This window comes from Callithrix jacchus, chromosome 1 (genome assembly GCF_049354715.1).
Source record: "Callithrix jacchus isolate 240 chromosome 1, calJac240_pri, whole genome shotgun sequence".
NCBI classification, from domain to species: Eukaryota; Metazoa; Chordata; class Mammalia; order Primates; family Cebidae; genus Callithrix; species Callithrix jacchus.
This window is the reverse complement of record NC_133502.1, coordinates 215,249,186-215,276,307: the sequence shown is the minus strand read 5'-3', so window position 1 is coordinate 215,276,307 and position 27,122 is coordinate 215,249,186. Positions and strand designations below refer to the sequence as shown.

The window sequence follows — 27,122 nt, the reverse complement described above, 5'->3', positions numbered from 1 at the left end:
GGTGAGGTGGCCCCGGGCTGGGCTTCTGCCTTCTAGTTCTTTCTGAAACCTTGCTTCATAGGCACCTGGCCACTTTCCAGCAGCAGCAACCGTACAAGACCCCTGTGCCTGTTAATTTCTTGCCTTCTCTGCAATTTCTGCCCCTGAGGGTGCACTTTATGGATTTGTAGTCACCATTGCCTCATTCATGGAGGTCGTATTTATTGAGCCCTGGAAATGCAGTGCTGAATTAGGATTGATCCTGACTCCTGGGAGCTTGGCGCTCACTGGGGAGGGTGTGGTGGCAGGCCGGTACAGGGTGATCGTTCATGCCTCTGGCTTCCTGCTTCCCCACTCCACTTGCCCACCCCACAGCTGTGTATCCTGTCCACACACATCGCTGGGACCAGTCGAGACACGGCTCAGATCTCCAGGCCCCACTGCCAATGTAGGAGATGAAAAATATCTTTCTTCTCACCTTAGGTTCACTGCTGAGGTTCCTATAACAAAAGGCAGGTTAACAAGAGAAAATGGTAATTTCATATGAGTTTTACTTGATACAGGAGCTTTCATTAGGAAATGATCCAAAGAAAAGGGCTGAACATGTGTATTTTCTTTTTTTTGAGACATAGTCTCTATCATCCAGGCTGGAGTGCAGTGGTGCAGTCTTGGCTCACTGCAGCCTCCACCTCCAGGGTTCAAGTGATTCACCTGCCTCAGCTTCCCGAGTAGTTGGGATTATAGGTGCCCACCACCGCCTCCAGCTCATTTTTATGTATTTTGAGTAGAGATGGGGTTTCAACATGTTGGTCAGACTTGTGTTGAACTCCTGACCTCAGGTAATCCACCCGCCTCAGTCTCCCAAAGTGCTGGGATGAGAGGCGTGAGGCACCGCGCCTGGCCTCAACTGTTTATTTTCTATGCTAGGTTTGATAAAGAAGCAGGTAGTTGTGGAGCAGTTCGGATAAAGAAGTGTGACCTGGTGAAGCTTAGCGAGGTCTCTTTGTTGAGATTCTTCCCTCAACAAATCCCTGCGTCTTCAGAGATGAGGATGTTCTTTTCCCCTGGACATAGAGAGGGTGCCTCTCACATGAGGGTCTTATGACCTGCTTCAGGGAGAAGGGCAGGGAGAGGGTGAGAGGACCTTTCTGCTTCTGCTGGTTTCTCAAATGCCAGCGTGTCGTATTTTGGGGTAGCGTGGCCTGAACCCCATCACCTACTTCCCTGGGACATCTGCTCATACCTGTATGTGTCTCGGGCACCTCTAGCTCAGCTTGACTTGCTGCCCGCCCTGTGCATACGTCAGGAGTCAGCCCTCCCTTGCCCCTCTGCCAGACTGTGCCTGGGCTGTCTCCCCTCTGCACCTGCATTGCCCCATATGTCCCCACTCTGGCCATTCCTGACTGTCATACCCTGCTGCTCACACCTCTTACTTTCTTTTGACATGGAGTCTCACTCTAATATTTAGCCCAGGCTGGAGTGAAGTGGTGCAATCTCAGCTCACTGCACTGCCCCTCCCTCACCCCCACCCCGGTTCAAGAGCAATTCTCCTGCCTCAGCCTCCTGAATAACTGAGATTACAGGTGCCTGCCAACATGCCTGGCTAAATGTTTGCATTTTTAGTAGAGACAGGGTTTTGCCATGTTGGCCAGGCTGGTCTTGAACTCCTGATATCTGGTAATCCACCTGCCTTGGCCTTCCAAAGTGCAAGGATTACAGGCATGTGCCACTGCACCTGGCCCATGCTTACACCTTTAAGAACCTTTTGATGTCTGCCAGGTATATAGTCCAAGACCCTTGGTGACCTGCCCAAGCTGACCCCCTGAGCTCCAGCCATAAGACTTATTGGAGAGGTTCCCTGAGGGCCCCTCCACACTCTGCCTGGAATCACCCTCCTCCTGTTGTTGAGGGTGTAGGTGGGGGGCTTAGCTCTCAGCTCTAGGGCCCTTCCGTGACTTCCTCCTGACCCATTGGTAGAATCCGCCACCCCCTCCCCCCCTTGTTCTTTGTGGTACCTGTCGATTCCTGCCCCAGGGCTGTGACACTGCACAGTCCCCTGTGCATAGTTCCTGTCCCTGTCTTGCTCCCTGAGCTCTGGCTCTGCTTCCTTTGCACCAGCTCAAAATAGATGGATGCCTTGGTGCAGGCCCCTGGGAGTGGCAGGGGGAGCTGCCGAGGGTCGCGTTTGTAGGGTGTGAGTGGAGAGGGCTCCTTCTGGTGAAGAGGTGATCATTTGTTGGGGAGCTGGCCCTTGAGTGAGGCATTCCCCACACAGGGCCCGTCCTGAGCAGAGACAGCGGGAAAAGGGCAGGGAAGGTTCATGCTGTAATTTGATGAGTGGCTTCCGGGAAGTCACTGTAACCCTCTGGGCTCCGTTCCCCTTTGCAGAGTGGGACTGCTTACTGCTGTCTCTACCTGCGGGAGGGGGCGAGGGTCAGACCTAGAGCCTCAGAGCATGGCATGCAGAGCTGTACCTCAGTTTCCTTTGATGAAGTAGGGAGAAGAGGGTTGATCTGGTCACTGCTCACAGCCAAGGTTCTGGGACATATGTTCACCGGTCCACACGCTCAAGCACTTGAAACCAAGCCACTTGTAAAAAGCACTGTGGACAGGCAGGAGCAGCTGCTCAGGGAGGTTGGCGCTGTGTGTGCTGGGGTTTGAAGGAAACAAGCAAGAAGAATCACATAACACACTGGCCCCACAAAATGGAAATCAGAACCCTGTTGTCCCACAACCCTGCGAAGAGCTGTGACTTCACACTTTGGGCCGTAGGTTTCCTACCCCACACCCCCAGCTGTATTGGCAGGTCCATCCTGGCAGCCCACAGGCTGTCTGCATTGGCTGGTGCTGACCCGGGCCATCCCTGAAACCGCACCTGCCAGGGGTGTGGGGATCTAGGATTCCAGGTTTCTCCTGATCCGGGGAGGAGAGAGCTCGTTAGCTGCTGCTCAGCTCCTGCAGCAAAGCCCAGTGAATCAGCCCCAGCCGAAGCCGCCGTTCTGCTTCAGGGTGCAGGGATGAGGTCATCTCTATGAGAGGCTGCGACAAGAAGGCTCTGTGTCCAGGATCCTTCCCTGAAGTTCAGCGGGGCCCATTCTCTCCCTGGGACGGTCAGAGCCAGAGCAGCTGCCATCCCTTTACGGAGGGGATTTCATTTCCACCAGTATTGTGTCGGCAGCATTTCATTCTGATGACAGCCCGGTGACGAGAAGGGCATTGTCCCTGTTGGCAGAGGGAGACAGTGGGACTTAGGCAGAGCACTTGTGCAGGGTCCCATAGCAGCAGGGGGTGTTGGACCTCATTATCCTGGACTCAAGGCTGGAGCTGCCCTTCTCATGCTCAGATATGCCCCTTTCTCCAGGGAAGGGTGTTTGATGCCTTTTTTTTCTGGGTGGGCCTGTCCTGGCATAGTGTTAAGAGAGCCCAGCCCTCCTGGTTTTCACAATGAAGGGGGTCTCAGAAGTCAGAGTAGAGGAGGGCGAGGAATGAGGGTTAGTGCGGGAGAGGACGCTGCCTGCAGAGAGCAGGGGCCTGAGACCCCTGGGAAGGCAGAGCAGCAGAAAGGCCCAGAAGGTGCCTTGCATGCGTCTTTGTGCTGTGTGGTGTGTCATCACCTTGCACCTAGTACTTGTGGGCCTGCACACTCTGCACCTGCGTGGGCCAGGTGGTGGACGCAGGGGTGAGTAGCACTGGGCAGACAGGTCCAGCTGTGTATCTGGCTCCCAGCTCAGGGCCTGGGCAATGAGTGGGGAGTGGAGGAGTGGGGGAGTGAGGGAGTGGCTGAAGCACGTGGCCTGAGTTCCTCCACCGGAGTTTGGCGTCTCTGCAGATACTGTGAGCTGGCTGGCGTGGGTGGGCCTCAAGGCTCAAGGGTTCTGTGACTTCCTCGTGATTTCCAGCCACAGAGCATGTTGACATGGAGGTGGGAGGAGATGGAATGATGACTGGGCAGTGGCTGGGTGACCTCAAGCCCAAGCAGTGAAGGAAAGGGCGGGGAAGCTGGTGGTGCCGGCTCCTGGATGAGATGGGGCACCTTTGCGTGGGTGTCAGGAGAAGCCTGAGAAATTAGGAAGCGGTGAGCTGGTTGTGTAAGAGGCCATTTTCTGTGTCTGAGTGGAGTCGTGAGTTAGGAGCTTGGATAAGGCCCCCACGAGGACGATCTCACAGACGATGGGAATTTGAATCTGGAGCCACTGTTGCGGCTTGATGATGGTGCTCGGGAGATACTGACACTGTCTGGAAACAACTGTGTGGTGTGGGCGGCAGGTGCAGGGTCACAGGTGTGGGCAGGGGTTTGTGGGAGTTGCTGCTTGGAGGAGGATAAAGGACGCTTTATGGGAGCTCCGATCCAGCAGAGCCTCTACCCCATACAAGGCACTTCGAGGTCAGGGTCAGGGTTTCTTCCCCTTTGTCCCCCAGGACCTCACGCAGTGCCTGGGGCAGAGCTGGCCCACAGAATTGGATGTGAAGCCCAGCCCCCACCAGCTTGTAGGGTACCGAGACTTAAAGGCCTTGGTTTCCTTAACTGTAAAACGAGGCTCTGAGGAGGTCACAGATGTGGTCTGGGGTTGCGAAAGCACTGCAAGCATTTCCCTACGTTGTGTACGTTTAAGACAGGCCCATGATTAAAGTTCTGCCTGCCAGCAGCTGGGGCGGGGTGGAGAGGCTGCCGTGTGTTCTTTGAGCGCACTGAGCATGGGGCTCGCCGTGTCCTGTGTTTATTTGTTGTCGTTCGCTGACTCCCTGCGCTGGATTTCAGATGGCCCTGCCAGCGAGGGGCCTTGTCTGGGTTGGGAGGAGCCCTCAGGACAGGTAGTCAGGAACCAGTGTGCCAAGCCCATAGCACGGTGCTGGGAGCGGCTCTGCAGGCAGGTGGGGCTGTGGCCTGGCCCTGCCCCGTGCCAGCGGAGTGACTGCAGACCAGGTGCTCATCAGGAACTATTCTTACCTCTCAGGATCTTTGTGAAGATCGAGGGAGGCAACGTGGTCAGGTGTGCGTGGGCACTGGCAGCACCTGGGATGCCCTGGAGGGCCACAGCTGGGTCAGGGAAGCCAGTGCCAGGGTGGGGAGGTAAGGAGGGCACCCGGAGGGGGTGGCAGCAGAGGTCAGCTTTGCCTGAGCTGACTTGCACTGGCCAAGTGGGAATGGGCTCTGTGCCAGTGTCCTGTGCCCTGTGCCCTGTGGCGTGGTCAAGACCTGGTGGTCTTGACCTGGAAGCAAGGCCTTTCAGGGGCACACACGGCGTTTGGTCGGGGAAGAAGGGCCAAGGCTGGCCAGGACGTCAGGGACCACACGGTAGATGTCGGCGGTTACCTGGAGAGCATGGCAAGGGAGCCTCGGCTTCTTCCTGAGGAAGATGTGGAACCAGGCAGGGGTTTTCGGCTCGCACTGTGGAGACCCCACACTTCCTTGGTCAGAGGAGCGGGCCCAGCCGTGGCCCCTGCTCACGTGGGGACACATTGGTCCAGCTTCCTTCCTCCACGTGTCTCGTCAGGGCAGCCAGGGGCCTCCCTTTGTCTTCTGTGCCACGAGGGAGGGAGGCCCTCAGCTGGAGAGGCCCTGGGAGAGGCTCTGGGAGGCACGAGTGGATGAAAGGCCTATTGAGGGGCCACAGAAGCCCATTCATCCAGCCCTGGCTGCCTGGGTGCAGAGGCTTCCAGAGGGCCAGGGGCCTCCTGGACTCTCCCCAAAGAGGCCAGCTGACCCCCAGCTTTGAACCGTGGCCAGGGCCAAGTGGAGTCTGTTGCTGAGGCCGGTGTGCTCTCGAGAGGCCCTTGACCAAGACAGTCCTGGGACAGGCCCCTGGCACCTGCAGGCGACCCCACAGCAGAGATGCCTTCTCAGCCCCTCCCCACCAAACCCTTCCGAGTCTCCAGGCCTCTGGGGATAACATAGAAGCCCTGACCCACTGAGGAGGGCCTGGCCCCTCCAGCTCTGCTTCCTACTCCACGTCCTTGGCCCCAGGCTGCTCCACTGTCCTGGCCTCACCAGTCTGTCCCCAGTGGAAAGTTGAATTCTGTCCACCTTTGCCTGCTTGACCCCTAATTTTCCTTGAGTCCCCAGCTGACTGGCATTCCCTATCCAGCCACCTCCTTCCCCTCCCAGCCCCTGCCACAGCCACCATCTCACTTCTATATGTGTTACTTACCAATAAATCCTGCTTCCCCTGAAGCTCTGGCGGCGGGGCAGGGATCGCATGAGATCCTGCTCGCCTCCGTGCTCTGGTGAGGGACGCTGGGAACCGGCTCCAAACTGATGCGAGGGTGAGTGGGTTCAAGCAGCAACTCCAGCCAGCCGCGGAGCCGGGCAGTCTCTCCCTCCTGCCGTGTCCTCATTTGTAAAATAAAACTTGCCTCAGTTGTGAGATCAAGAATGCCAGGCTCCAGTGTTTAGTGCCGTGCCTGGCACACAGGAAGCCTGGGTGTATTTGTAAACATGCCACAGAATATTTGAAAAACAGGATAAAGTGATTCTGGCTTCACTCCATTTTGTGTTTGTTGCAGGGTGAGGAGCTGTGCGCTGCACCACTCTTCACCCCGCACTGGGCATGTTTCCTGCCATTCCTTCCGTCTTTCCTCCTGGGCATGTTTTAAAATAGACAGTTTCCTTCCTTTAAGTATTTACGTGTAATTTTGTGTCCTGGCTTTTTCCCTCTACCATGAGCATTTTTCCAAGTGATTGCATTGTTAAAAATATTTTGATTACTTTTTGTATAGGTAAATTTGCTCAGGGCATGAAATACAGAAGGTGTGAGAAGGTTCTTAATGAAAACACGGAGTCTTCTTTCTCTCCCATAGTTTCTGTCTCCAGAGGCCAAGAGGACACTAATAATAATGTAAATACTTTCCCACCCTGAGTGCTGACCCTGGGTGCTTATCTGGTGCTGATCCTGGGTGCTGGTTCAGTGCTGACTCTGGTTACTTATCTGAGGCTGATCCTGGGTGCTGGCTCAGTGCTGACCCTGGGTGCTCATCTGGTGCTGATCCTGGGTGCTGGTTCAGTGCTGACTCTGGTTACTTATCTGGTGCTGATCCTGGGTGCTGGCTCAGTGCTGACCCTGGGTGCTCATCTGGTGCTGATCCTGGGTGCTGGTTCAGTGCTGACTCTGGTTACTTATCTGGGGCTGATCCTGGGTGCTCATCTGGTGCTGATCCTGGGTGCTGGCTCAGTGCTGACCCTGGGTGCTTATCTCGTACTGATTCTAGGTGCTGGCTTGGTGCCAGCACAATTTTAAAGGCTTCATGTGGATGGACTAACTTCAACGCTCAACAACCCAGGAGGTAGATACCATTGTTACTGCCGTTTTGCAAGTCAGGAAACAGGCACCAAGAAGGTTGGGATTTGCCCGTCACATGACCAGAACTGCTGGAGCCAGGATGGACCCTGACAATCTGGCTTCCTCACCTCCCTTCTCTTCCACAGGCTCTAACCTCCCAGCCCACCAGTCCGCACTTCTGGGCATGCTCTGTGCATAGCAAGCGTCTGGGTCATCTTCAGTGACTGGCTTTAATGAGAAAACCCTCTAATGTTTGTCTGCTCTCCATCTCTCACTGCCTTTATCCTAGAGAACTTTCCTTCTCAGAACACAGAGTCGCTTCAGTTGTTTTACCTGCTGCATACTGTTCTGTTCTGTGAATGTCTTGTAGTTCGTTTTGTAATTACTTCCCTTCTGATAGGGCAACTCCAGCATTTTGCCAACAGTGCTGTAATAAGAATTTTATGGGTGGTATGTGGTGAGGCCATAGGGAAAAATCCACCTGTGGGGTTGTGGGGCAGAGGTAAAGGGCGTTTGTGATTTTTGCTGTCTGATGTCTGGCAGTTTACGTTCCTGCTACAGGATATAAAGTCCCTATTTAAGTGTCATCAGGTATTTTTATCTTTGCAAATCTGATAGGTGGAAAATAGAATTTCGTGGCTTTAATTTACATTTCTCTAATTGTATCAAGTTCAGTGTCTTTTTGTGTTCTAAAGCCACTTATATTTCCTTCTGCTTTCTGTGCCATTTTATTGTGCATTGGTTACAACTTAGTATTTGTTAAGAAAATTGCCCTCATTTAAGAGTTTTGTCTGTTTTTCCAGTGTGGTATTTGTTTTGTGCTTTGCTTATGGTGTGTGTGTGTGTGTGTGTGTGTGTGTGTGTGTGTTGCAGGGGGCGTTGTGGGTATTTTTGTCCCCTATAGAAATTTTAAATTTTGAGCCAGGCATAGTGGCTTATGCTTGTGATCCTAGCACTTTGGGAGGCCACGGGGAGAGGATCGCTTGAGCTCAGGAGTTTGAGACCAGCTTGGGCGACATAGTGAGACCTTGTCTCTACAAAAAATACAAAAATTAGTCAGGTGTGGTGGCAGGTGCCTATAATCCCAGCCACTCAGGAGGCTGAGGTGGGAGGATCACTTGAGCCTGGGGAGGTCAAGGTTGCAGTGATTGTACCACTGCCCTCCAGCCTGGGTGACAGCGTGGGACCCTGTTTCAGATAAAAAGAGAGAAATTTACAATTTTTATATAGTTTGATTGATCATTCTTCTCCTTAGTGGCCCTTATGTTTTCCTTAGAAACATATTTTATTCCCTCTCTGAGGGAATAAAAAATCCTCTCACGGCTTTTCTTTTTTATAGTTTTACTTTTAATGTTAGAAGTTTTAATCTGTTTGGAATTTATTTTGCCTTGAGAAGGGACCCAACCTTATTCTTTTTCCTCAGCAAACCACTTGTCCCAAAACCAAGTGTGGAAGAAGAATCTGCATCCTATCGATCAGAAGTGCTATCTTCGTAAAAACTCTTGGCCAGGCGTGGTGGCTCACTCCTGTAATCCTAGCACTTTGGGAGGCTGGGGTGAGCAGATCACCTGAGGTCAGGAGTTCAAGATTAGCCTGGCCACTATGCTGAAACCCCATCTATACTAAAATAGAAAAATTAACCAGGCGTGGTCGCACACACCTGTAATCCCAGCTACTGAGGAGACTGAGGCAGGAGAATCGCTTGAACCTGGGAGGCAAAGGTTTCAGTGAGCCCAGATCATGCCACTGCACTCCATCTTGGGCAACAAGAGTAAGACTCCATCTCAAATAAAACCCCAAAAAACTCAGTTATTTTGTGATTGAGTTATGTGTTTTTGCTTTCTATTCTGTTCTGTTGATCTGTCCAATCATGTGCTGATACCACCTTGCTTTTGTTAATCATTTAATTCATTTCATTTCTTCCATTTGCAGATATTTCTTGTTTCCTGTTTGCCAGAAACCGTTCTGGAAACTAAGTGTAGAGCAGTGAACATAATGCTGGAAGTGCTGGGATTAAAGACATGAGCCACGGAGCCCTGCCTAAACCATTCTTTATTCCTGATTAAATCTTGCTTGGCCAATGGCATATATTTTTAATAAGTTAATGGATTCTTTTAAATACTATATTTAAGATTTTTGTCTTGACATCCGTAAGTGAGATTAGCCTGTACTTTTCTGTGTGTGTGGTCTTTGAAATCAATACTAAGCCTCCCTGTGAAAAAGAATTGGCATATTTCTTAGGCTCTAAAGTCATGTGAGTAGCCCTGAAGCTAGCTGCCTGTTTCTTGTGGATCTGCTAGAATTACCTTCTCAAAATCACTTCTTGGTCCGGGAGAGGTGGTTCATGCCTCTAATCCCAGCACTTTGGGAGGCCAAGGCTGGGGGAATCGCTGGAGCTCAGGAGTGCAAGACCAGCCTGAGCAACATGGTGAAACTCGTCTCTACCAAAAATACAAAAATTAGCTGGGCGTGGTGGTCCATGTCTATGGTTCCAGCTACTCAGGAAGCTGAGGCAGGAGGATGCCTTGAGCCCAGGAAATGGAGGTTGCAGTGAGCCAAGATCACACCACTGCACTCCAACCTGGGTGACAGTGAGATTCTGTCTCAAAAAAAAAAAAATTATGTCTTGTCCTGCTGTGCTAATATACTTTTTTGGGGCATGACTCTTGGACATTTTTCTCTATTTAATACAGAACCGTCATTTTTAATGGCTATTAACTATTTTAATTAGGGTTTTACCATGACTTGCTTAACTTGTGTGATTTAATGGTTTAGAAAAGAATTGGTGTGGGTTTCAAGGAATGCCTTCTAAAATCTAATTCATGATGATTCCCAGGGTCTGGTTAATGGAACATATTCCAAGTCGTCATAGGAACCACTGCGGCAGTTGTTATCCATCGTTTCTGAGTGCCTGTTGCACTGCTGAGCCCTATTTGGTCTCCATGGTAACCATAGGAGGCAGCAGCTCTGATTTTACTGATGAGGAAACTGAAAGGTCGAGAGCTTAAGTAACTAACTTACCCATGTGGGCCGTGCATCAGGAAGGGGAATCCAGTCTGCTCTTGAACCTCCATTCTGAGGAAGTCTTCCCCCATCCCATATTCTGATTGGATTCATGTGAAAGGCCTTGAAAGATAAACGTTTCTCTTCCTTTTCAGTGTACCTCTGAAGAAGCATCTCCGTGGAAAATAATTAAATTATGTTAAATTGGCACTCCACTGAGAATTGGACCCCACAGCCCCTGTGCATGCAGCTCTTGTCCGAAGGTCTTCTAGGGGTTCCTGGGAATCCCAGGAAACCCTGAGGGTGCTTTAGGGCTCAGAGTGGCCCCTGTGAGTGCCCTACCCCCATGGGGGACTCAGAAGTTTGGGGAAGGGGAGGTTTGAAAGCCTAAGTTGCTTTCTTAGCTGTTCACCAGGCGATTCCCTGGTTCCCTTAGTCTCTGCATTTGTAACATAGCTGGGAGAATCCTTGTGCAGGGCCAGGCTAAGGATAAGGATGAGGGCTTATCCAGAAGAAGGATGTGGGCTCTGTTAGAGGGGCTGGGTTTGAGTCTCAGCTCCTGCATACATTATCTATGATGTATGATGTTAGAGGGGCTGGGTTTGAGTCTCAGCTCCTGCATACATCATCTAGCCACTAGAGTCTCAAGTTTTGGTTGAAAATGAAGACTGAAGTTTGAAACTAAGCTGAGGTTGTCCTCACCTCATACAGTTGCCATGAGGATCTGAAAAGACAATGGGTGAAAGGGCTTTATAAACTAGTGTAGGCTGGGCACAGTGGCTCCTGCCTGTAATCCCAGCACTTTGGGAGGCTGAGGCGGGTGGATCTCCTAAGGTCAGGAGTTTGAGACCAGCCTGGCCAACATGGTGACACCCCATCTCTACTAAAAAAAAAAAAAAAAATTAAAAAAATTAGCTGGGCATGGTGGTGCATGCTTGTAATCCCAGCTGCTTGGGAGGCTGAGGTGGGAGAATCGCTTGAACCTGGAAGGCCAAGGTTGCAGTGAGCCGAGATGGTGCGATTGCACTCCAGCCTGAGCAACAAGAGCAAAACTCCGTCTCAAAAATAAATGAATAGGGCCCGGCGTGGTGGCTCACACCTGTAATCCCAGCACTTTGGGAGGCCAAGGCGGGTGGATCACGAGGTCAAGAGATCGAGACCATCCTGGTCAACATGGTGAAACCCGTCTCTACTAAAAATACAAAAAATTAGCTGGGCATGGTGGCACGCGCTTGTAGTCCCCGCTATTCGGGAGGCTGAGGCAGGAGAATTGCTTGAACCCAGGAGGCGGAGGTTGCAGTAAGCTGGGATTGCGCCATTGCACTCCAGCCTGGGTAACAAGAGCGAAACTCTGTCTCAATAAATAAATAAACAAACAAACTGTAGGATGCAGGGCACACGCAGGCTGTCATCATGCTCCTTGCTGCTGAAACCAGTGCCATTATATCACTGATCCAGGGTCGTGCAGAATTAGGAAAACCAGTGGCAACTCAGAGGTGGCGGACACCACGTTGGGGCGTGGGCAGTCCAGGCTTAGTGCTCGCCTCCTGCATTCCCCCTCCCCTGGTCATCCCTGGAGTCACTCGCCTGGAAAGGGGTCTGCCAGTTCTAGAGTTCGATGACAGTGACTTACAGAAGCAGGTCGCTCGCTTGTGGCAGGGGAGATGGCTGGATCACCGTAACTCCTGGCACGTATCCGTTTTCCTGGTCCAGACCATTGTCATTATTTACAGATTCACTTACTTACTGAAATTTATTTGTAAACTCAAAATCGATACTCATGGTCCTTCCGGGTTAGTGACTGACATTCACAGAGTGGCGAAAAGTCCCTTACCTGACACACGTTTCCAACAGCTGAGGTTGGACCAGGCGATGCTCCACCTTCACCTTTCTACGTTAGTCCTCACTGTAAAGAAGTGTCCTTTTTGCAGTCTGGTTGGTGCTGTGTATTTTACATTGTTTGTGCTTTTAGTCAGTGATTGAAATGGCCCTGGGCTGAGGCGTTGTCTGTCCCGGGCACAAGATGGCTGCGATGTATGAACTGCATGGAGAAAATGCATGTGTTAGAGAAGCTTCATCAGTGTTGATTGTTGTTGGCCATGGGCTCAGCATTAGTGAACAAGCTATATATTAAATAAGGAATCTTGTTTATTTTGTTTTTTGTTTGTGCTTTTTGAGACAGAGTCTTGTTCTCTTGCCCAGGCTGGAGTGCAGTGGTGTGATTTTAGCTCACTGCAACCTCTGCCCTCTGGGTTCAAGTGATTCTTCAGCCTTAGTCTCCCAAGTGGCGGGATTACAGGTGCCTGCCACCACGCCTGGCCAATTTTTGTATTTTTACTAGAGATGGGGTTTTGTGATGTTAGCCAGGTTGGTCTTGAACTCCTGACCTCAAGGAATCTGCCTGCCTTGGCCTCCCAAAATGATGAGATGACAGGCATGAGCCACTGAATCTGGCCTGAAATAAGGTATCTTAAAAGAGAAACACACATACAGCAAGGTTATTAATTGATCAGTTGCTGAATCAATTAGTGATCAGAGGGCCCTAACCCTGCATTTCCCCTAGGAGCCAGTGGGTCAGTATTGACTGATGTAGCGTTCATGGCTGCCTCGGATCAGGAGACTGGATGGTAATGTGGCTCCATAGGACCCAGGAGGGAAGGCAGGCCCGCGGGCGCAGAACTGTCCGAGATGCTGCCACAGTGAGCCTGGCTCAGCTTTCGGAGGCCACATCTGCCTCCATAAATCTCCACTGTGCTTGAGGGTAGGGAAAAGCTGCAGCCCTGACTGGTAAGATGGTAGGGAGAAGGGACAGGGAAGACGAGACGAGGAGGCTCTGTGCTGCAGTAGCAGCTCCCAGACCTTCTGACCCAGGAGATTTCTTGCTCAGCAGGCCCTGGGAAAGGGTAAAGGGAGAAGGGCTTTGCTTGTGGGAGAAAGAGTCATCAGTGACTTCACAGACCACACAGGCCAGTTGTACCTCGTGTGCTTATTCACAGCCAGTGACTGCACCATGTGGCCAAAGGACACTGGAAGGTTTGGGACCCACTGACGTCACCCAGGCAGGCCACACTGCCGTGCTCGGTGGCAGTGGTTCTGACATGCAGGGCAGCGGAGCAGAGGGTCTCCAGCCACCCACACGCCGTGGCCAGAGCTATGCAGCCAGCAGAGCACTTTTACTTTCAGCCAAGTCCTCAGCTTTGATTCTGGGAGGGTGGCAGGTTAAAGACCCATCTGACAGATGGAATCAATAAGGGCCAGAGAGGGTGAATGAATTGGCCACCTGGGCAGGGAGGGCTAGCCTGAGGACCTGAGCTCACATATGTTTGACTGCAACTCCTGACGTCGTACTGTGCCTCCAGCAATCAGAGAGATCCCTCCAGTCCTGACCTTCCCTGGCTCTTGGATGTGGAGTGTGTCTGTGTTTGCCTCCCTTCATCCCTCTGAAGAGAGGAAATCTCTCCTCTCTCCACTCCCCAACCCCTTTCTTAATGAGTCTTATGATATTAAAGTTGTACATCATGGGGAAAAGTAGTATCATCTTATGACTGAAAATATCAAGTAAAAAAAAGGAAAACAAGCACTGTGTTAAATTCACCCGCTCCTGCCATGCTGGTCTATTTACCGCCAGTGTCTCCGCCGTGCCGGTCTATTTACCGCCAGTGTCTCCGCCGTGCCGGTCTATTTACCGCCAGTGTCTCCGCCGTGCCGGTCTATTTACCGCTAGTATTTCCGTGCGTTCCGCAGTCGTCATCGGTGTGTCTACAACTTGGGGTTCTGCTTTTTCACTAAACGTCGTATTACACGTATTTCCATGTACCTGCGTGTAGTCTTTATAACCATCCTTTAAAAAGACTGATGACGATTTGGTTGAATATATACGGCATGCTTCACCTAGGTGAGGAGTCAGTAATGGCAGGATACAACGATGTCCTTTCAATGTGGTTATTGCTGTGACGTCATTTTCTCTCATTAGTAACATGTGAAATGTTTTTGTGCAAAAGGCTTTTAATTTTCTCTCTGCCATAAGGTAGATGCATGGGAGTGAGAAAGTGCTCATTAGCCTCTTAGGTTTTGTTCTCTAGCGTATCTGAGAGTTCCAGTTCAGTGCACCCTTGCCAGCGTCAGCTACGACTTCACAATTTTATTGGAGTATAATTTATGTAGAATAAACTGCATATACATAGAGTGAACAGTTCGATATGTTTTTTAAATTTTTTAAGTTAAGTTTTTGAGACGGGGTCTCGCTCTGTCGCCCAAGCTGAAGTGCAGTGGCGCAGTCTTGACTCACTGCAGCCCCCGCCTCCCAGGTTTAAGCGATTCTTGTGCCTCAGCCTCCTGAGTAACTGGGACTACAGGCGTGCACCACCACGCCCAGCTAAGTTGTGTATTTTTAGTAGAGATGGGGTTTCCATGTTGCCCAGGCTGGTATCGAACTCCTGACCTCAAGTGATTGGCCCGCCTCGGCCTCCCAAAGTGCTGGGACTACAGGTGTGAGCCACCGCACTCTGTCTAAACTTCATTTGTTAATACACTTTTAGAGACAGAGTCGCACTCTGTCCCCCAGGCAGGAGTGCAGTGGTACGATCATAGCTCACTGCAGCTTTGAACTCCTGGGCTCAAGTGATCCTCCCACCTCAGCCTCCGTAGGAGCTGGGACCACAGGCACGTGCTAGCATGCCCAGCTAATTTTTTTTTTTTTTGGTAGAGTCGGGGTCTCACTATGTTGCCCAGGCTGATCTCAAACTCCTGGCCTAAAGCAGTCCTCCCGTCTTGGCCTCCCAAAGTGCTGGGATTACAGGTGTGAGCTACCTCACCCGGCCAAGTTTGGTAAGTTTTAATGGCCATACAGACCTGTGAAACCAGCGCCACTATCAAGATCCAGAACGTTTCAGGGCAGCCACCCTTCTGCTTTAAGTCACTACGGTTTGTTTTTAGTGCGACGTGTGTGCATTCTGCTGGTTTCCAGTTTGGGGCCATTATGAGTAAAGATGCTGTGAGCATTTGCGCACCAGTCTCTGTGTGGACGTGGGCTTCATTTCTCTTGCATAGGTACCTGGGCAGTGGCTGCTGGTGGTTTTGTAAGTATATGTTTAACTCTGAGAATCCGGCAGTTTTCCTAAGGGCTAGATTTTTTGTTTTTTTCAGACAGAGTCTTGCTCTGTTGCCCAGGCTGGAGTGCAGTGGCGGGATCTTGGTTTACTGCAGCCTCTGCCTCCTGGGTTCAAGTGATTCTCCTGCCTCAGCCTCCTGAGTAGCTGGGACTATCGGCATCTGTCACCATGCCTGGCTAATTTTTGCGTTTTTAGGAGAGATGGCATTTCATCATGTTGGCCAGGCTGGTCTTGAACTCTTGACCTCAGGTGATCCACACACCTTGGCCTCCCAAAGTGCTGGGATTACAGGCGTGAGCCAACGTACCTGGCCAAGGGCTGGTTTTTAAAGACCAAATTTATTCTCTTAAATATGATTACTTGGTCTTTAGCATGGAGTTTTGGCTATCAGTGAGTGAATTTTTAGTTCTTAGTGAGACTCTAGTTTCCCATATTTTTGTTAAGCAGTTGTGTTTCTGATTTAGTGTATTGCCTTTTTCGGCATTTTATTAATACCTGTTTATCTGTCGGGTTGTACGCGCCTTTGTAAGTTGCCATGGTGTGGACCCTTACCTGTTAATATCACAGACTCCAGTCCTCGTTGCTTTCCCTCCACAGGGTCTCCTGGTGCTTTTGTTTTTGGTTGTGCTTCTCTTGACATAAGAGGAGTTTTTTCTGGTTTCAACAGGGCGGCTCTCAGCCGTTTCCTTTGTGACTGTTCTTGCTTTTAGACCTCGAGCGTCCTGGGCGTGGACGTGCCCTGCCATCATGCCTGCCACTCAGTCCCCCCAGTGACATTCTGGCACTTCTTTCTGCCATGCGTGCCTCTTCCACTACCCACGGTAGGGCCTTTTGCTTCCTGGCAGATCCGGGAGGAGTGTGTGTGCCCGCCTGTATGTGGTGCCCTGCAGGTGATGGGTTTGTCATGCTTGTACTCAAATGGTAACATTGGTCCCGGCGTCTGTGTGGTATCCTATGGCTCACAGTGAATCTTGAAGCCCCTGTTTCTCTTGAGACTTGTTGGTGCTGGGTCTCCTAACTCACACAGTGGCAGCAGGTGGGGCGGGAGGCCAGGGACTTGACTGCGGTGAGGACCTGCCGGCTCAGGTGCTGTCTCCGTGTCCTGCAGGCCTGTTCAGTAGTACATGGAAGACTCAGCAACTCCTTGCAGCCTAGCGGCGCTTTCCACCGTGGGTGAGGCCTAGGAGAGCTAAGCAAGGTGGGCTCAGCCTGCGTCTTGTGTGAGAATGGGGCTTCTCTGGGAGATCTTAAGGCAGAGGGGCCCGCGGCTGAAGACAAGTGGCCAGTCCATGGCCTGTGCTCTACATGGTGAGGTCGGGCCTCAGGTGGGCAGTCCTGGTTGGGCTCTGTCCTTGCTTGGGGGCCTGAACAAGTTGTCCCATCTCCCGGAGCTTGTTCACTGTGAAATTGGGATGATCCATTTATCTGAGCTGTGTTTATGGGGTGCTATGTGCCTGGCACTGATCTGGGCACTGAGGTCTGTTGGTGATCAAGATGGAGTTCCTGGGATGCTTTTGCACATTGGGGGACAGACAGCAGACAGCTACAGGAACCCAGGTAGTGACAAGGGCTGTGTGGGCAGCAAAACAAGGTGCCACAACAGGGAGGACCCAAGGGCACCTTTTCTGTTGGGTCAGGAGAGGCTCTCTGAAAAGGTGACATTGAAACTGAAGCTGGAAGGACCAGAAGGAGCTGCCTGTGCAGAGATCCCAGGGAAGAAACTTGAAGGTAGAGGAGAGGCAGGTGCACGGGCGCCCTGAGATCACTGGGGGCAGGTGTCTGGCGGCCAGGGAGCAGCTGGGGTGCAGGTCCGATGTGGAGTATTTTGTGAAGACTTTGCACTTTATTCTGAATTCAAAGGTAAGTTTCCAAAGGAGAGGGCAGGAAAGGAGCTTTTAAATGCAGTTTCTCTAGCTGTGGTGCGGAGGGTGGGTGTGCAGGCTGGCAGCTGGTGCACCAGCAAGCTGGTGCTGACCTGGGTGGCGTGGTGGCAGCAGTGGGGCCCATTGGGTTTTCTGACGGCCACGTGGCTGCTGTGTGTTTTGACTGGGAGCATGTGCAGGTGGGACCAGCACTGGGCCTGGGACACTGTGTGTGTACCCTGTGGCTGTCCCCCTCTTGACCCCCAGGTTATGGCTCGTGGTGGGTGAGGGACCCAGGTGGGGGACCCAGGACTCAAGAGTGAGTCCTGGCAGGCACCAGCCTCCAGGACCCAGGCTCTTGGGGCCTGGAGACTGGACTCTGTTGGTGGGAGTGCCCTGGAGTGCAGGGGCAAGGAACCGTGAAGGGTTCATTCAGCATGTTAAAGCAGGAGGGGGCCCTGTCGGACCCCGCTGGCTTGGAGGATCATCAAGGGCGCATCTCCAGCACTTTCCTCCTGAGGCCTCTGCCAGCCACCAGGCCCTCTCCGATTGCTTCCTCTCGTCAGGCTGGGAGCACCCGCCTGCAGGAATCCGGCACGTCAGGGACTTTATCGTTTCCAGCGCCGTGAACTTGGGCACGTTCTGTAACCTCTTGAGTGTCAGTTTCCTCCTCTGTGCAGTGAGGCACTAATCAGCCGTTGAGTGATGGGGAGCCCCAGCATGTGACACGTCAGCAGATCATAGCTGACGGTACTGTCACTGTTGTCATTGTCGTTGCCACTGCTGTCTGGGTGCTGTAAGTACTGCTACCGTGTCATTTTATTAAAGAATAAAAAGAGACCACCTGAGGAAGGGCACTTCTTAGCCCAGGGGAGTGGCACTCATGGTGCACTCTTGTGTCACTGACCCTCTGCTTGTCAACAGTCAGAGCTGCTTCTGTGACCACCGCGGGACCAAGAGGCCATCGACTTGGGCAGCCTTGGCATGTTTGTGTGAAAGGCTTTCTGTTGGGCTGTAAGAGGGAACCAAAAGTGAACCATGTTAAGGGGAAGTAAAGAAGAACTGGAGGGTATCCAGGACTCACCAGCGTGCTTTGCTTGATTTTGCAAGGGTCTGTACTGGCATGACTTGGGCATTGCCTGTCGCAAAATGCAGCAGGAATTTCAAAGCAGCTCTGCAGACAGCACATGTTTGGTTCCTGTGAGCCTGGGAGGTCTTGCCATTCCCGTGGGCTCTCCTAGCCCTCATCCCTGGAGGCTGACAAGGCTCACTGACCCAGACCCCTCACCGATGAAGCCGCCGCCTCTTCCCTCTCGCTGCCTAGCGCCCAGGAGCCAGGCAGGGCATGGGAGTGGTGGGCAGCACACCATTAGGCCAAGGGCAGGGGCTAGCTTCGAGCCTTGGCTCTTTGGTTAGTGGTGTGGCTGACGTCAGCCAAGACTGGAGTGTTCTGCACTTGACTCAGCTGATGGCTGATTCCTAGTTGCCCACTGGCTTGCCTGTGAGGGCGAGAGAGGGTCCCAGCACCACTGGCCCTTAGTTCCCCATCTCCAAGTGTGAGGATTAGTTCCAGCCTGAGAACCAGGACTAGGTCGCAGTGGTCAGTGAGGAAGAGAGAAAGCAAGCAGCCCCCTTTAATCTGCTGAGTTGGTAAGAGAGATCTTGGCAGAATATTTTGAACTGCTGAATTGCCTAGAGAGGGGACAGACTCACCTCTTGATCCTGCTGTGCGCCTGTGGTCTCGGTTTGTCTGCATGTGCCCCAAGGAACCTGTGGCTCAGAGACCCCGCCCATAGACCCCTTCCGAAGTGGCCGTGCAGGAATAGAAACCCAGATCTTCCCTACCAAAGCCTGTGGGCTGCTGCTCCTTTGCAGGAAAATATTACACAAATATTTTTCATAAAGAAATACCATTTGTAATGAAAGAAGTCCCCATGAGGCTCAGATGAGCATGAAGCTGGTGAGCTTTCAGGGCCCGCAGTGCAGACGTGGGACAGGAGAGCAGACACTTTCTCCCCACCGTTCCTGCCTGCAGCCTTGGCTGGCTGGAGGGCGGCTGTCCCTTTAAGTCGGGTTCCCTGTTGGGATTGCCGCAGTTGGGAAGAGTGGGTGGGGGTGAGAGATGTTGGTGAGAGCCCTGCCTCTCCAAACGCCCCGCCACCAAGCCTTCCCAGCTTCCAGCCCAGACAGCAGCCAGCCAGTGGCGTTCCTGGCTCCTTGGGATTTTCCTTTTCCACAGAAGCTGCTGATTCATCCCCAGGCTGGAGTCGGGCTCAGCTGTGGGGCTGGGAGCACCGGCTCTCAGGCTACTGCTGGGCGGAGGAACTGGGCCTCCCAGGAGGTGTCTTCCAGCCTCTGGATGCTCCATGGGTGGGGGTCAGGGGTGGCAAGGGAAGGGCAGCGCATCTCAGAGCCCTCGAAAATTCCTGGCCAGAAATGCAGGGGTAGGAGCAGAGCTTGGCCAAGGCCATGCTGCAAGGGCCAGGTGGCCGTCCTTCCTCACTCCTGTCTGGCCTCCCTCTGCAGGGTGCTTCAAGGATGACCGCATTGTCTTCTGGACTTGGATGTTCTCCACCTACTTCATGGAGAAGTGGGCACCCCGGCAGGACGACATGCTTTTCTACGTGCGCCGGAAGCTGGCGTACTCTGGCAACGAAAGCAGTGCGGACGGGAGGAAGGTGAGTGACCCCCACCCCTGCCCCTTCGTCCGTGCCCTGAGCAACCCTGTGGCATCTGCTGTCGGCCTGCCTGTGGGCTTTCCTGCAGTGCTCATGAATATCAGAGGGTGAGTGATAGGTGTTGAGCGCCTACTGTATTCCAGGAACTGTGTAGACAGTCTCATGTGCAAATCTGGATGTGCCGGGTGTCACATTGTCACTCATCTTCACCGTGACCCTGAAGGGCAGTGATTGCTGTCACCACTGTAGCTTTGAGGAAACAGGTTCAGACAGCTGACTTGGCTGCTCTCTTACAGTCACTCAGGAGATGGTAGAGCAAAGGCTGCGCCCCAGAGCCCAGGGCCCGCCTTGGCCATGACAGGGTGACCTGGGTCAGTGGTGGTGATGATGACGATACCTTCCACTTGTGAGCCCTCTCCATGATCTAGACACAGTGCTGAGCTCTTCTTGGCCTCATTGTGAAGTCCAACAACTTGACAGGGTAGGTGTCCTCATCCCTTTTGCAGAGGAGGAAAGTTGGCTTGGAGACGAAGGGGGTTCACCTGAGGTGCCTCACCCACTAAATTGAGCATGGAGGAGCGGTTAAAACACGTTTTGCACGTTCCCGCTCCGGTTTTCACAGGCTTTTGCGGTCTGTAAAATGTCTAAGCAACCCGATATGCCACACATGGAAATGTTTTTGTTTTCCTTTAAAAACAAGAAATGAAAGGGCCGTGGAGTCAGGTCTGGAACTTGCAGCCTCCTGGCTCTGTGACTCGGGGGCCGTGGTTTGCTGGCAGAGGCTCATGCAGTGGGTACTCGGAGCCTGGCCTTGCCTTGGACCCACTCCTTGAGCCCGAACACATGCGGGGTGAATTTTCTGCAAGTAGATGGACCTGGGTGCCTGCATGCCCGCCCCGAGCCCTGAGCTAGTCCCACTAGGAGGAACCAGCAGGAGACTGTGAGCAACTGGCCAGAGATGGGGGAAGAGTCAGGAGAGGGAAGGGCGCCCCAGGAGAAGTGGGGGCAGCCATTGGGGTGCTGTGTCTGAAGGGCCCATTGGATTTGGTACCAGGGAGTGTGCTGGTGGCCTTGGCATAGCAGTTTCTTTTTTTTTTGAGACAGAGTTTTGCTCTTGTTACCCAGGCTGGAGTGCAATGACGCGATCTCGGCTCACTGCAACCTCCGCCTCCTGGGTTCAGGCAATTCTCCCGCCTCAGCCTCCTGGGTAGCTGGTATTACAGGCACGCGCCACCATGCCCAGCTAATTTTTTGTATTTTTAGTAGAGACGGGGTTTCACCATGTTGACCAGGATAGTCTCGATCTCTTGACCTCGTGATCCGCCCGCCTCGGCCTCCCAAAGTGCTGGGATTACAGGCTTGAGCCACCGTGCCCGGCCGGCACAGCAGTTTCAATGGTGGGTGGGCAGGGACTGGAGCCACACTCAGGCAGGCAGGGTGCTTTTGGGGAGGGATGAAGAGGCTTGACTCATGATGGGATCTCTGAGTAAGAACCTTCTAGAGCTGGCTCAGGGCCCCTCAGAACCTGCTGCCACGCCCACCCTGTCTGGGTGGGCAGCTGGGAGAGCGGCTTTCGAGGCCGGGCTTGTCTCCTCCCGGTTTGCTGTATGACATTGCCTCTCTGGGGTAAAAGCAGATCAGGGCAAGTGCCCTGAAAGGCGAGGGTCCTCCCATTGTGGACACCCGGGAGGCTGAGATGTTTGGGGTTGGCGTGACCGCATGAGTGCCCTTGGCAGGGAGGTGGCTGGTGCCTTGGGATCCTCACTGCCCATGACCCCCATGGTGGGCACAGCTCTGGGAGGAGGCACTCCTCACACCTGTGGGCGCTGGAACTTGGAGGCTCAGGCCCTCTGTCACCCAAGGGCTGTGGACCTCACCCCTCCCCCCGCATCCACTCCAGCCTGTCATCTTCTACTGGAGTTCAGGTTGCAGAGAACCTTTGCCCCGCAGTTGTTGGTCTTTTCGCCAAGGCAGAGTCTGTTGCAAGCAGGGGCTCTGGTGAGGACTGGGCACATTCGACACTCTCAGCTGTACTTTGAATTTGGATTCCCAAGGGGTCACGACTCTGGTCAAGAGGGCAGGCAGGGAGGTGGGAGGATGGGTTGTGTGCACCCTGGCCAGGCCAGGTGGGGAGGAGAAGGGGACAGCAGATAAGGGGTCCTTCTTGGATAGAGAAGTCAAAGGTGAGAGCCCTCCACTGAGAAAGTGCAGGCCTGAGGAATGTGGAGCAGAGGGGATGGGGCCACATCTGAGCTCTGCTGAAGGTTTGGGGGTGTCAAGGTCAGTGAGGGAAGCCTGAGTCCCATGGGAGCAGGTGGCAGTCCAGCTGTTCCATTCAATACCCACTGTGAGCCTTGTGCAAATGCTCCCACTCAGTGCTGGGAGCACAGAAATGACTCATACCTGGCCCCAGTCTGTTGGGACAGACAGACAGCATGGCCAGGGGTACGGAGGCATCAGTGCTGTGATGGTGGGAAGAGGAGCAGGTTTGGTGGGGCAGGGGGGTGGGTGGTGATGCACAAGGTGGCATCTGGCGGACGGGTTGTGGGACAGAGAACGGGCAGCAGTGGACTGAGGACATGTCCCATGGGACCTGCCAAAGTAGGCTGATGGAGTTTGCAGGGCCTGGAGGGCGGGTCTTGGGGCTGCCCAAATTGGCATTTTTCCCGGCTTGCTGGGCCGTAGTACTGAGGGCGGCCTGCAGGGGGCGGTCTGGAGGCACTGATGGGGAGGCAGGGAGACCCTTCTGGCAAAAACCCTGAGCTCCAGGCAGAGGTGGGGGCCCCTGCAGAGGCGCCTGCGCACTGCAAGTCGTCTGCGGCAGCCTGGCTGCTTCCCTCCCCCTCCCCATTCCCATTCTGCTGGTACCCAGTTGCCATAGCAACCAGCCAGGCTGCTGCGCCTAGCAGGGGAGGGTGGATGGGCAGGAGCTGTAGTGTGGGCGACACAGGATGCCGGGAATCCCGCACCGCTCCAGGGCCCGAGGGAGATCCCCAGTCCAGCCTTTCCTAGGGAGGAGTGTCCTGGATTCTCTGCCCTCTCTCTGTTTGCTCCAGCCCTGGACAAAATACTCCGTGTTCCCGGGCAGCCCACTGTGCCTTTGGCAGCAAGGTGACCTGGCTCTGTGTGCGGCTGGCTCTGTGCTGGTAGCCCGAGCCCTGTGCCATGGTCATGTGGTGCCCTCAGCATCCTAAGGAGCAGGTCATCTTCACACGCACTCAGAAAACCAAAGCTCCGAGATGGGGAGGAAGCTTCCCAGGATCACACAGCTTGCCAGCAGCGAAGCCCTGCCCCAGTCTCACCTCTTTTTGGGAGATTGTTTTCAGTGTAACATCTATACAGGAAAACACACAAAGATGTGTATACCGCTTGATTATTCTCCGAGTGAACACCTGGTTTCACCAGCCCCCATATCATGACACAGGGTGTGACCAGAACAGCTCCTGTGTGTGGAGTCTGGTGGGTTCTGCCTGTTCTCACAGCTCCTGTGTGTGAAGTCAGAGGGTTCTGCCTGTTCTCACAGCTCCTGTGTGTGGAGTCAGAGGGTTCTGCCTGTTCTCACAGCTCCTGTGTGTGGAGTCAGAGGGTTCTGCCTGTTCTCACAGCTCCTGTGTGTGGAGTCAGAGGGTTCTGCCTGTTCTCACAGCTCCTGTGTGTGGAGTCTGGTGGGTTCTGCCTGTTCTCACAGCTCCTGTGTGTGGAGTCTGGTGGGTTCTGCCTGTTCTCACAGCTCCTGTGTGTGGAGTCAGAGGGTTCTGCCTGTTCTCACAGCTCCTGTGTGTGGAGTCAGAGGGTTCTGCCTGTTCTCACAGCTCCTGTGTGTGGAGTCTGGTGGGTTCTGCCTGTTCTCACAGCTCCTGTGTGTGGAGTCAGAGGGTTCTGCCTGTTCTCACAGCTCCTGTGTGTGAAGTCAGAGGGTTCTGCCTGTTCTCACAGCTCCTGTGTGTGGAGTCAGAGGGTTCTGCCTGTTCTCACAGCTCCTGTGTGTGAAGTCAGAGGGTTCTGCCTGTTCTCACAGCTCCTGTGTGTGGAGTCAGAGGGTTCTGCCTGTTCTCACAGCTCCTGTGTGTGGAGTCAGAGGGTTCTGCCTGTTCTCACAGCTCCTGTGTGTGGAGTCAGAGGGTTCTGCCTGTTCTCACAGCTCCTGTGTGTGGAGTCTGGTGGGTTCTGCCTGTTCTCACAGCTCCTGTGTGTGGAGTCTGGTGGGTTCTGCCTGTTCTCACAGCTCCTGTGTGTGGAGTCAGAGGGTTCTGCCTGTTCTCACAGCTCCTGTGTGTGGAGTCAGAGGGTTCTGCCTGTTCTCACAGCTCCTGTGTGTGGAGTCTGGTGGGTTCTGCCTGTTCTCACAGCTCCTGTGTGTGAAGTCAGAGGGTTCTGCCTGTTCTCACAGCTCCTGTGTGTGGAGTCAGAGGGTTCTGCCTGTTCTCACAGCTCCTGTGTGTGGAGTCAGAGGGTTCTGCCTGTTCTCACAGCTCCTGTGTGTGGAGTCAGAGGGTTCTGCCTGTTCTCACAGCTCCTGTGTGTGGAGTCAGAGGGTTCTGCCTGTTCTCACAGCTCCTGTGTGTGGAGTCAGAGGGTTCTGCCTGTTCTCACAGCTCCTGTGTGTGGAGTCTGGTGGGTTCTGCCTGTTCTCACAGCTCCTGTGTGTGGAGTCTGGTGGGTTCTGCCTGTTCTCACAGCTCCTGTGTGTGGAGTCTGGTGGGTTCTGCCTGTTCTCACAGCTCCTGTGTGTGAAGTCAGAGGGTTCTGCCTGTTCTCACAGCTCCTGTGTGTGAAGTCAGAGGGTTCTGCCTGTTCTCACAGCTCCTGTGTGTGGAGTCAGAGGGTTCTGCCTGTTCTCACAGCTCCTGTGTGTGGAGTCAGAGGGTTCTGCCTGTTCTCACAGCTCCTGTGTGTGGAGTCTGGTGGGTTCTGCCTGTTCTCACAGCTCCTGTGTGTGGAGTCAGAGGGTTCTGCCTGTTCTCACAGCTCCTGTGTGTGGAGTCAGAGGGTTCTGCCTGTTCTCACAGCTCCTGTGTGTGGAGTCAGAGGGTTCTGCCTGTTCTCACAGCTCCTGTGTGTGGAGTCAGAGGGTTCTGCCTGTTCTCACAGCTCCTGTGTGTGGAGTCAGAGGGTTCTGCCTGTTCTCACAGCTCCTGTGTGTGGAGTCTGGTGGGTTCTGCCTGTTCTCACAGCTCCTGTGTGTGGAGTCAGAGGGTTCTGCCTGTTCTCACAGCTCCTGTGTGTGGAGTCAGAGGGTTCTGCCTGTTCTCACAGCTCCTGTGTGTGGAGTCAGAGGGTTCTGCCTGTTCTCACAGCTCCTGTGTGTGGAGTCAGAGGGTTCTGCCTGTTCTCACAGCTCCTGTGTGTGGAGTCTGGTGGGTTCTGCCTGTTCTCACAGCTCCTGTGTGTGGAGTCAGAGGGTTCTGCCTGTTCTCACAGCTCCTGTGTGTGGAGTCAGAGGGTTCTGCCTGTTCTCACAGCTCCTGTGTGTGGAGTCAGAGGGTTCTGCCTGTTCTCACAGCTCCTGTGTGTGGAGTCAGAGGGTTCTGCCTGTTCTCACAGCTCCTGTGTGTGGAGTCAGAGGGTTCTGCCTGTTCTCACAGCTCCTGTGTGTGGAGTCAGAGGGTTCTGCCTGTTCTCACAGCTCCTGTGTGTGGAGTCAGAGGGTTCTGCCTGTTCTCACAGCTCCTGTGTGTGGAGTCTGGTGGGTTCTGCCTGTTCTCACAGCTCCTGTGTGTGGAGTCTGGTGGGTTCTGCCTGTTCTCACAGCTCCTGTGTGTGGAGTCTGGTGGGTTCTGCCTGTTCTCACAGCTCCTGTGTGTGAAGTCAGAGGGTTCTGCCTGTTCTCACAGCTCCTGTGTGTGAAGTCAGAGGGTTCTGCCTGTTCTCACAGCTCCTGTGTGTGGAGTCAGAGGGTTCTGCCTGTTCTCACAGCTCCTGTGTGTGGAGTCAGAGGGTTCTGCCTGTTCTCACAGCTCCTGTGTGTGGAGTCTGGTGGGTTCTGCCTGTTCTCACAGCTCCTGTGTGTGGAGTCAGAGGGTTCTGCCTGTTCTCACAGCTCCTGTGTGTGGAGTCAGAGGGTTCTGCCTGTTCTCACAGCTCCTGTGTGTGGAGTCAGAGGGTTCTGCCTGTTCTCACAGCTCCTGTGTGTGGAGTCAGAGGGTTCTGCCTGTTCTCACAGCTCCTGTGTGTGGAGTCTGGTGGGTTCTGCCTGTTCTCACAGCTCCTGTGTGTGGAGTCAGAGGGTTCTGCCTGTTCTCACAGCTCCTGTGTGTGGAGTCAGAGGGTTCTGCCTGTTCTCACAGCTCCTGTGTGTGGAGTCAGAGGGTTCTGCCTGTTCTCACAGCTCCTGTGTGTGGAGTCAGAGGGTTCTGCCTGTTCTCACAGCTCCTGTGTGTGGAGTCAGAGGGTTCTGCCTGTTCTCACAGCTCCTGTGTGTGGAGTCAGAGGGTTCTGCCTGTTCTCACAGCTCCTGTGTGTGGAGTCAGAGGGTTCTGCCTGTTCTCACAGCTCCTGTGTGTGGAGTCAGAGGGTTCTGCCTGTTCTCACAGCTCCTGTGTGTGGAGTCTGGTGGGTTCTGCCTGTTCTCACAGCTCCTGTGTGTGGAGTCTGGTGGGTTCTGCCTGTTCTCACAGCTCCTGTGTGTGGAGTCAGAGGGTTCTGCCTGTTCTCACAGCTCCTGTGTGTGGAGTCAGAGGGTTCTGCCTGTTCTCACAGCTCCTGTGTGTGGAGTCAGAGGGTTCTGCCTGTTCTCACAGCTCCTGTGTGTGGAGTCAGAGGGTTCTGCCTGTTCTCACAGCTCCTGTGTGTGGAGTCAGAGGGTTCTGCCTGTTCTCACAGCTCCTGTGTGTGGAGTCTGGTGGGTTCTGCCTGTTCTCACAGCTCCTGTGTGTGAAGTCAGAGGGTTCTGCCTGTTCTCACAGCTCCTGTGTGTGGAGTCAGAGGGTTCTGCCTGTTCTCACAGCTCCTGTGTGTGGAGTCAGAGGGTTCTGCCTGTTCTCACAGCTCCTGTGTGTGGAGTCTGGTGGGTTCTGCCTGTTCTCACAGCTCCTGTGTGTGGAGTCTGGTGGGTTCTGCCTGTTCTCACAGCTCCTGTGTGTGGAGTCAGAGGGTTCTGCCTGTTCTCACAGCTCCTGTGTGTGGAGTCAGAGGGTTCTGCCTGTTCTCACAGCTCCTGTGTGTGGAGTCAGAGGGTTCTGCCTGTTCTCACAGCTCCTGTGTGTGGAGTCA

At 53.5% G+C, this 27,122-nt stretch overlaps 1 protein-coding gene and 1 long non-coding RNA gene across 4 annotated transcripts in view; one reads left to right on the top strand and one right to left on the bottom strand.

Moving 5' to 3' along the window:
- KIAA0930 (KIAA0930 ortholog) overlaps positions 1-27,122 on the top strand; it is a 47,308-nt gene that overhangs the window by 8,847 nt on the left and 11,339 nt on the right. Inside the window, exons 1-2 of one of the 2 annotated variants that reach the window (XM_054242597.2) lie at positions 19,395-19,573; positions 19,759-19,910. In XM_054242597.2, the coding sequence (XP_054098572.1) occupies positions 19,797-19,910 (114 nt within the window). In that variant the 5' untranslated portion in view covers positions 19,395-19,573; positions 19,759-19,796. Of the gene's footprint in view, positions 1-19,394; positions 19,574-19,758; positions 19,911-27,122 lie in introns of those variants that run through there. The other variant, XM_054242593.2, reaches the window with a different exon arrangement.
- LOC118147474 (uncharacterized) lies at positions 517-6,320 on the bottom strand. Of its 2 annotated transcripts, XR_013524252.1 has the most exons (4): positions 6,129-6,320; positions 5,294-5,551; positions 2,855-3,201; positions 517-2,629 (listed from the first exon to the last, which is right to left on the bottom strand). It is a non-coding gene; the product is annotated as an uncharacterized LOC118147474 (long non-coding RNA). The 2 variants fall into 2 exon arrangements; XR_013524251.1 differs by lacking the exon at positions 5,294-5,551.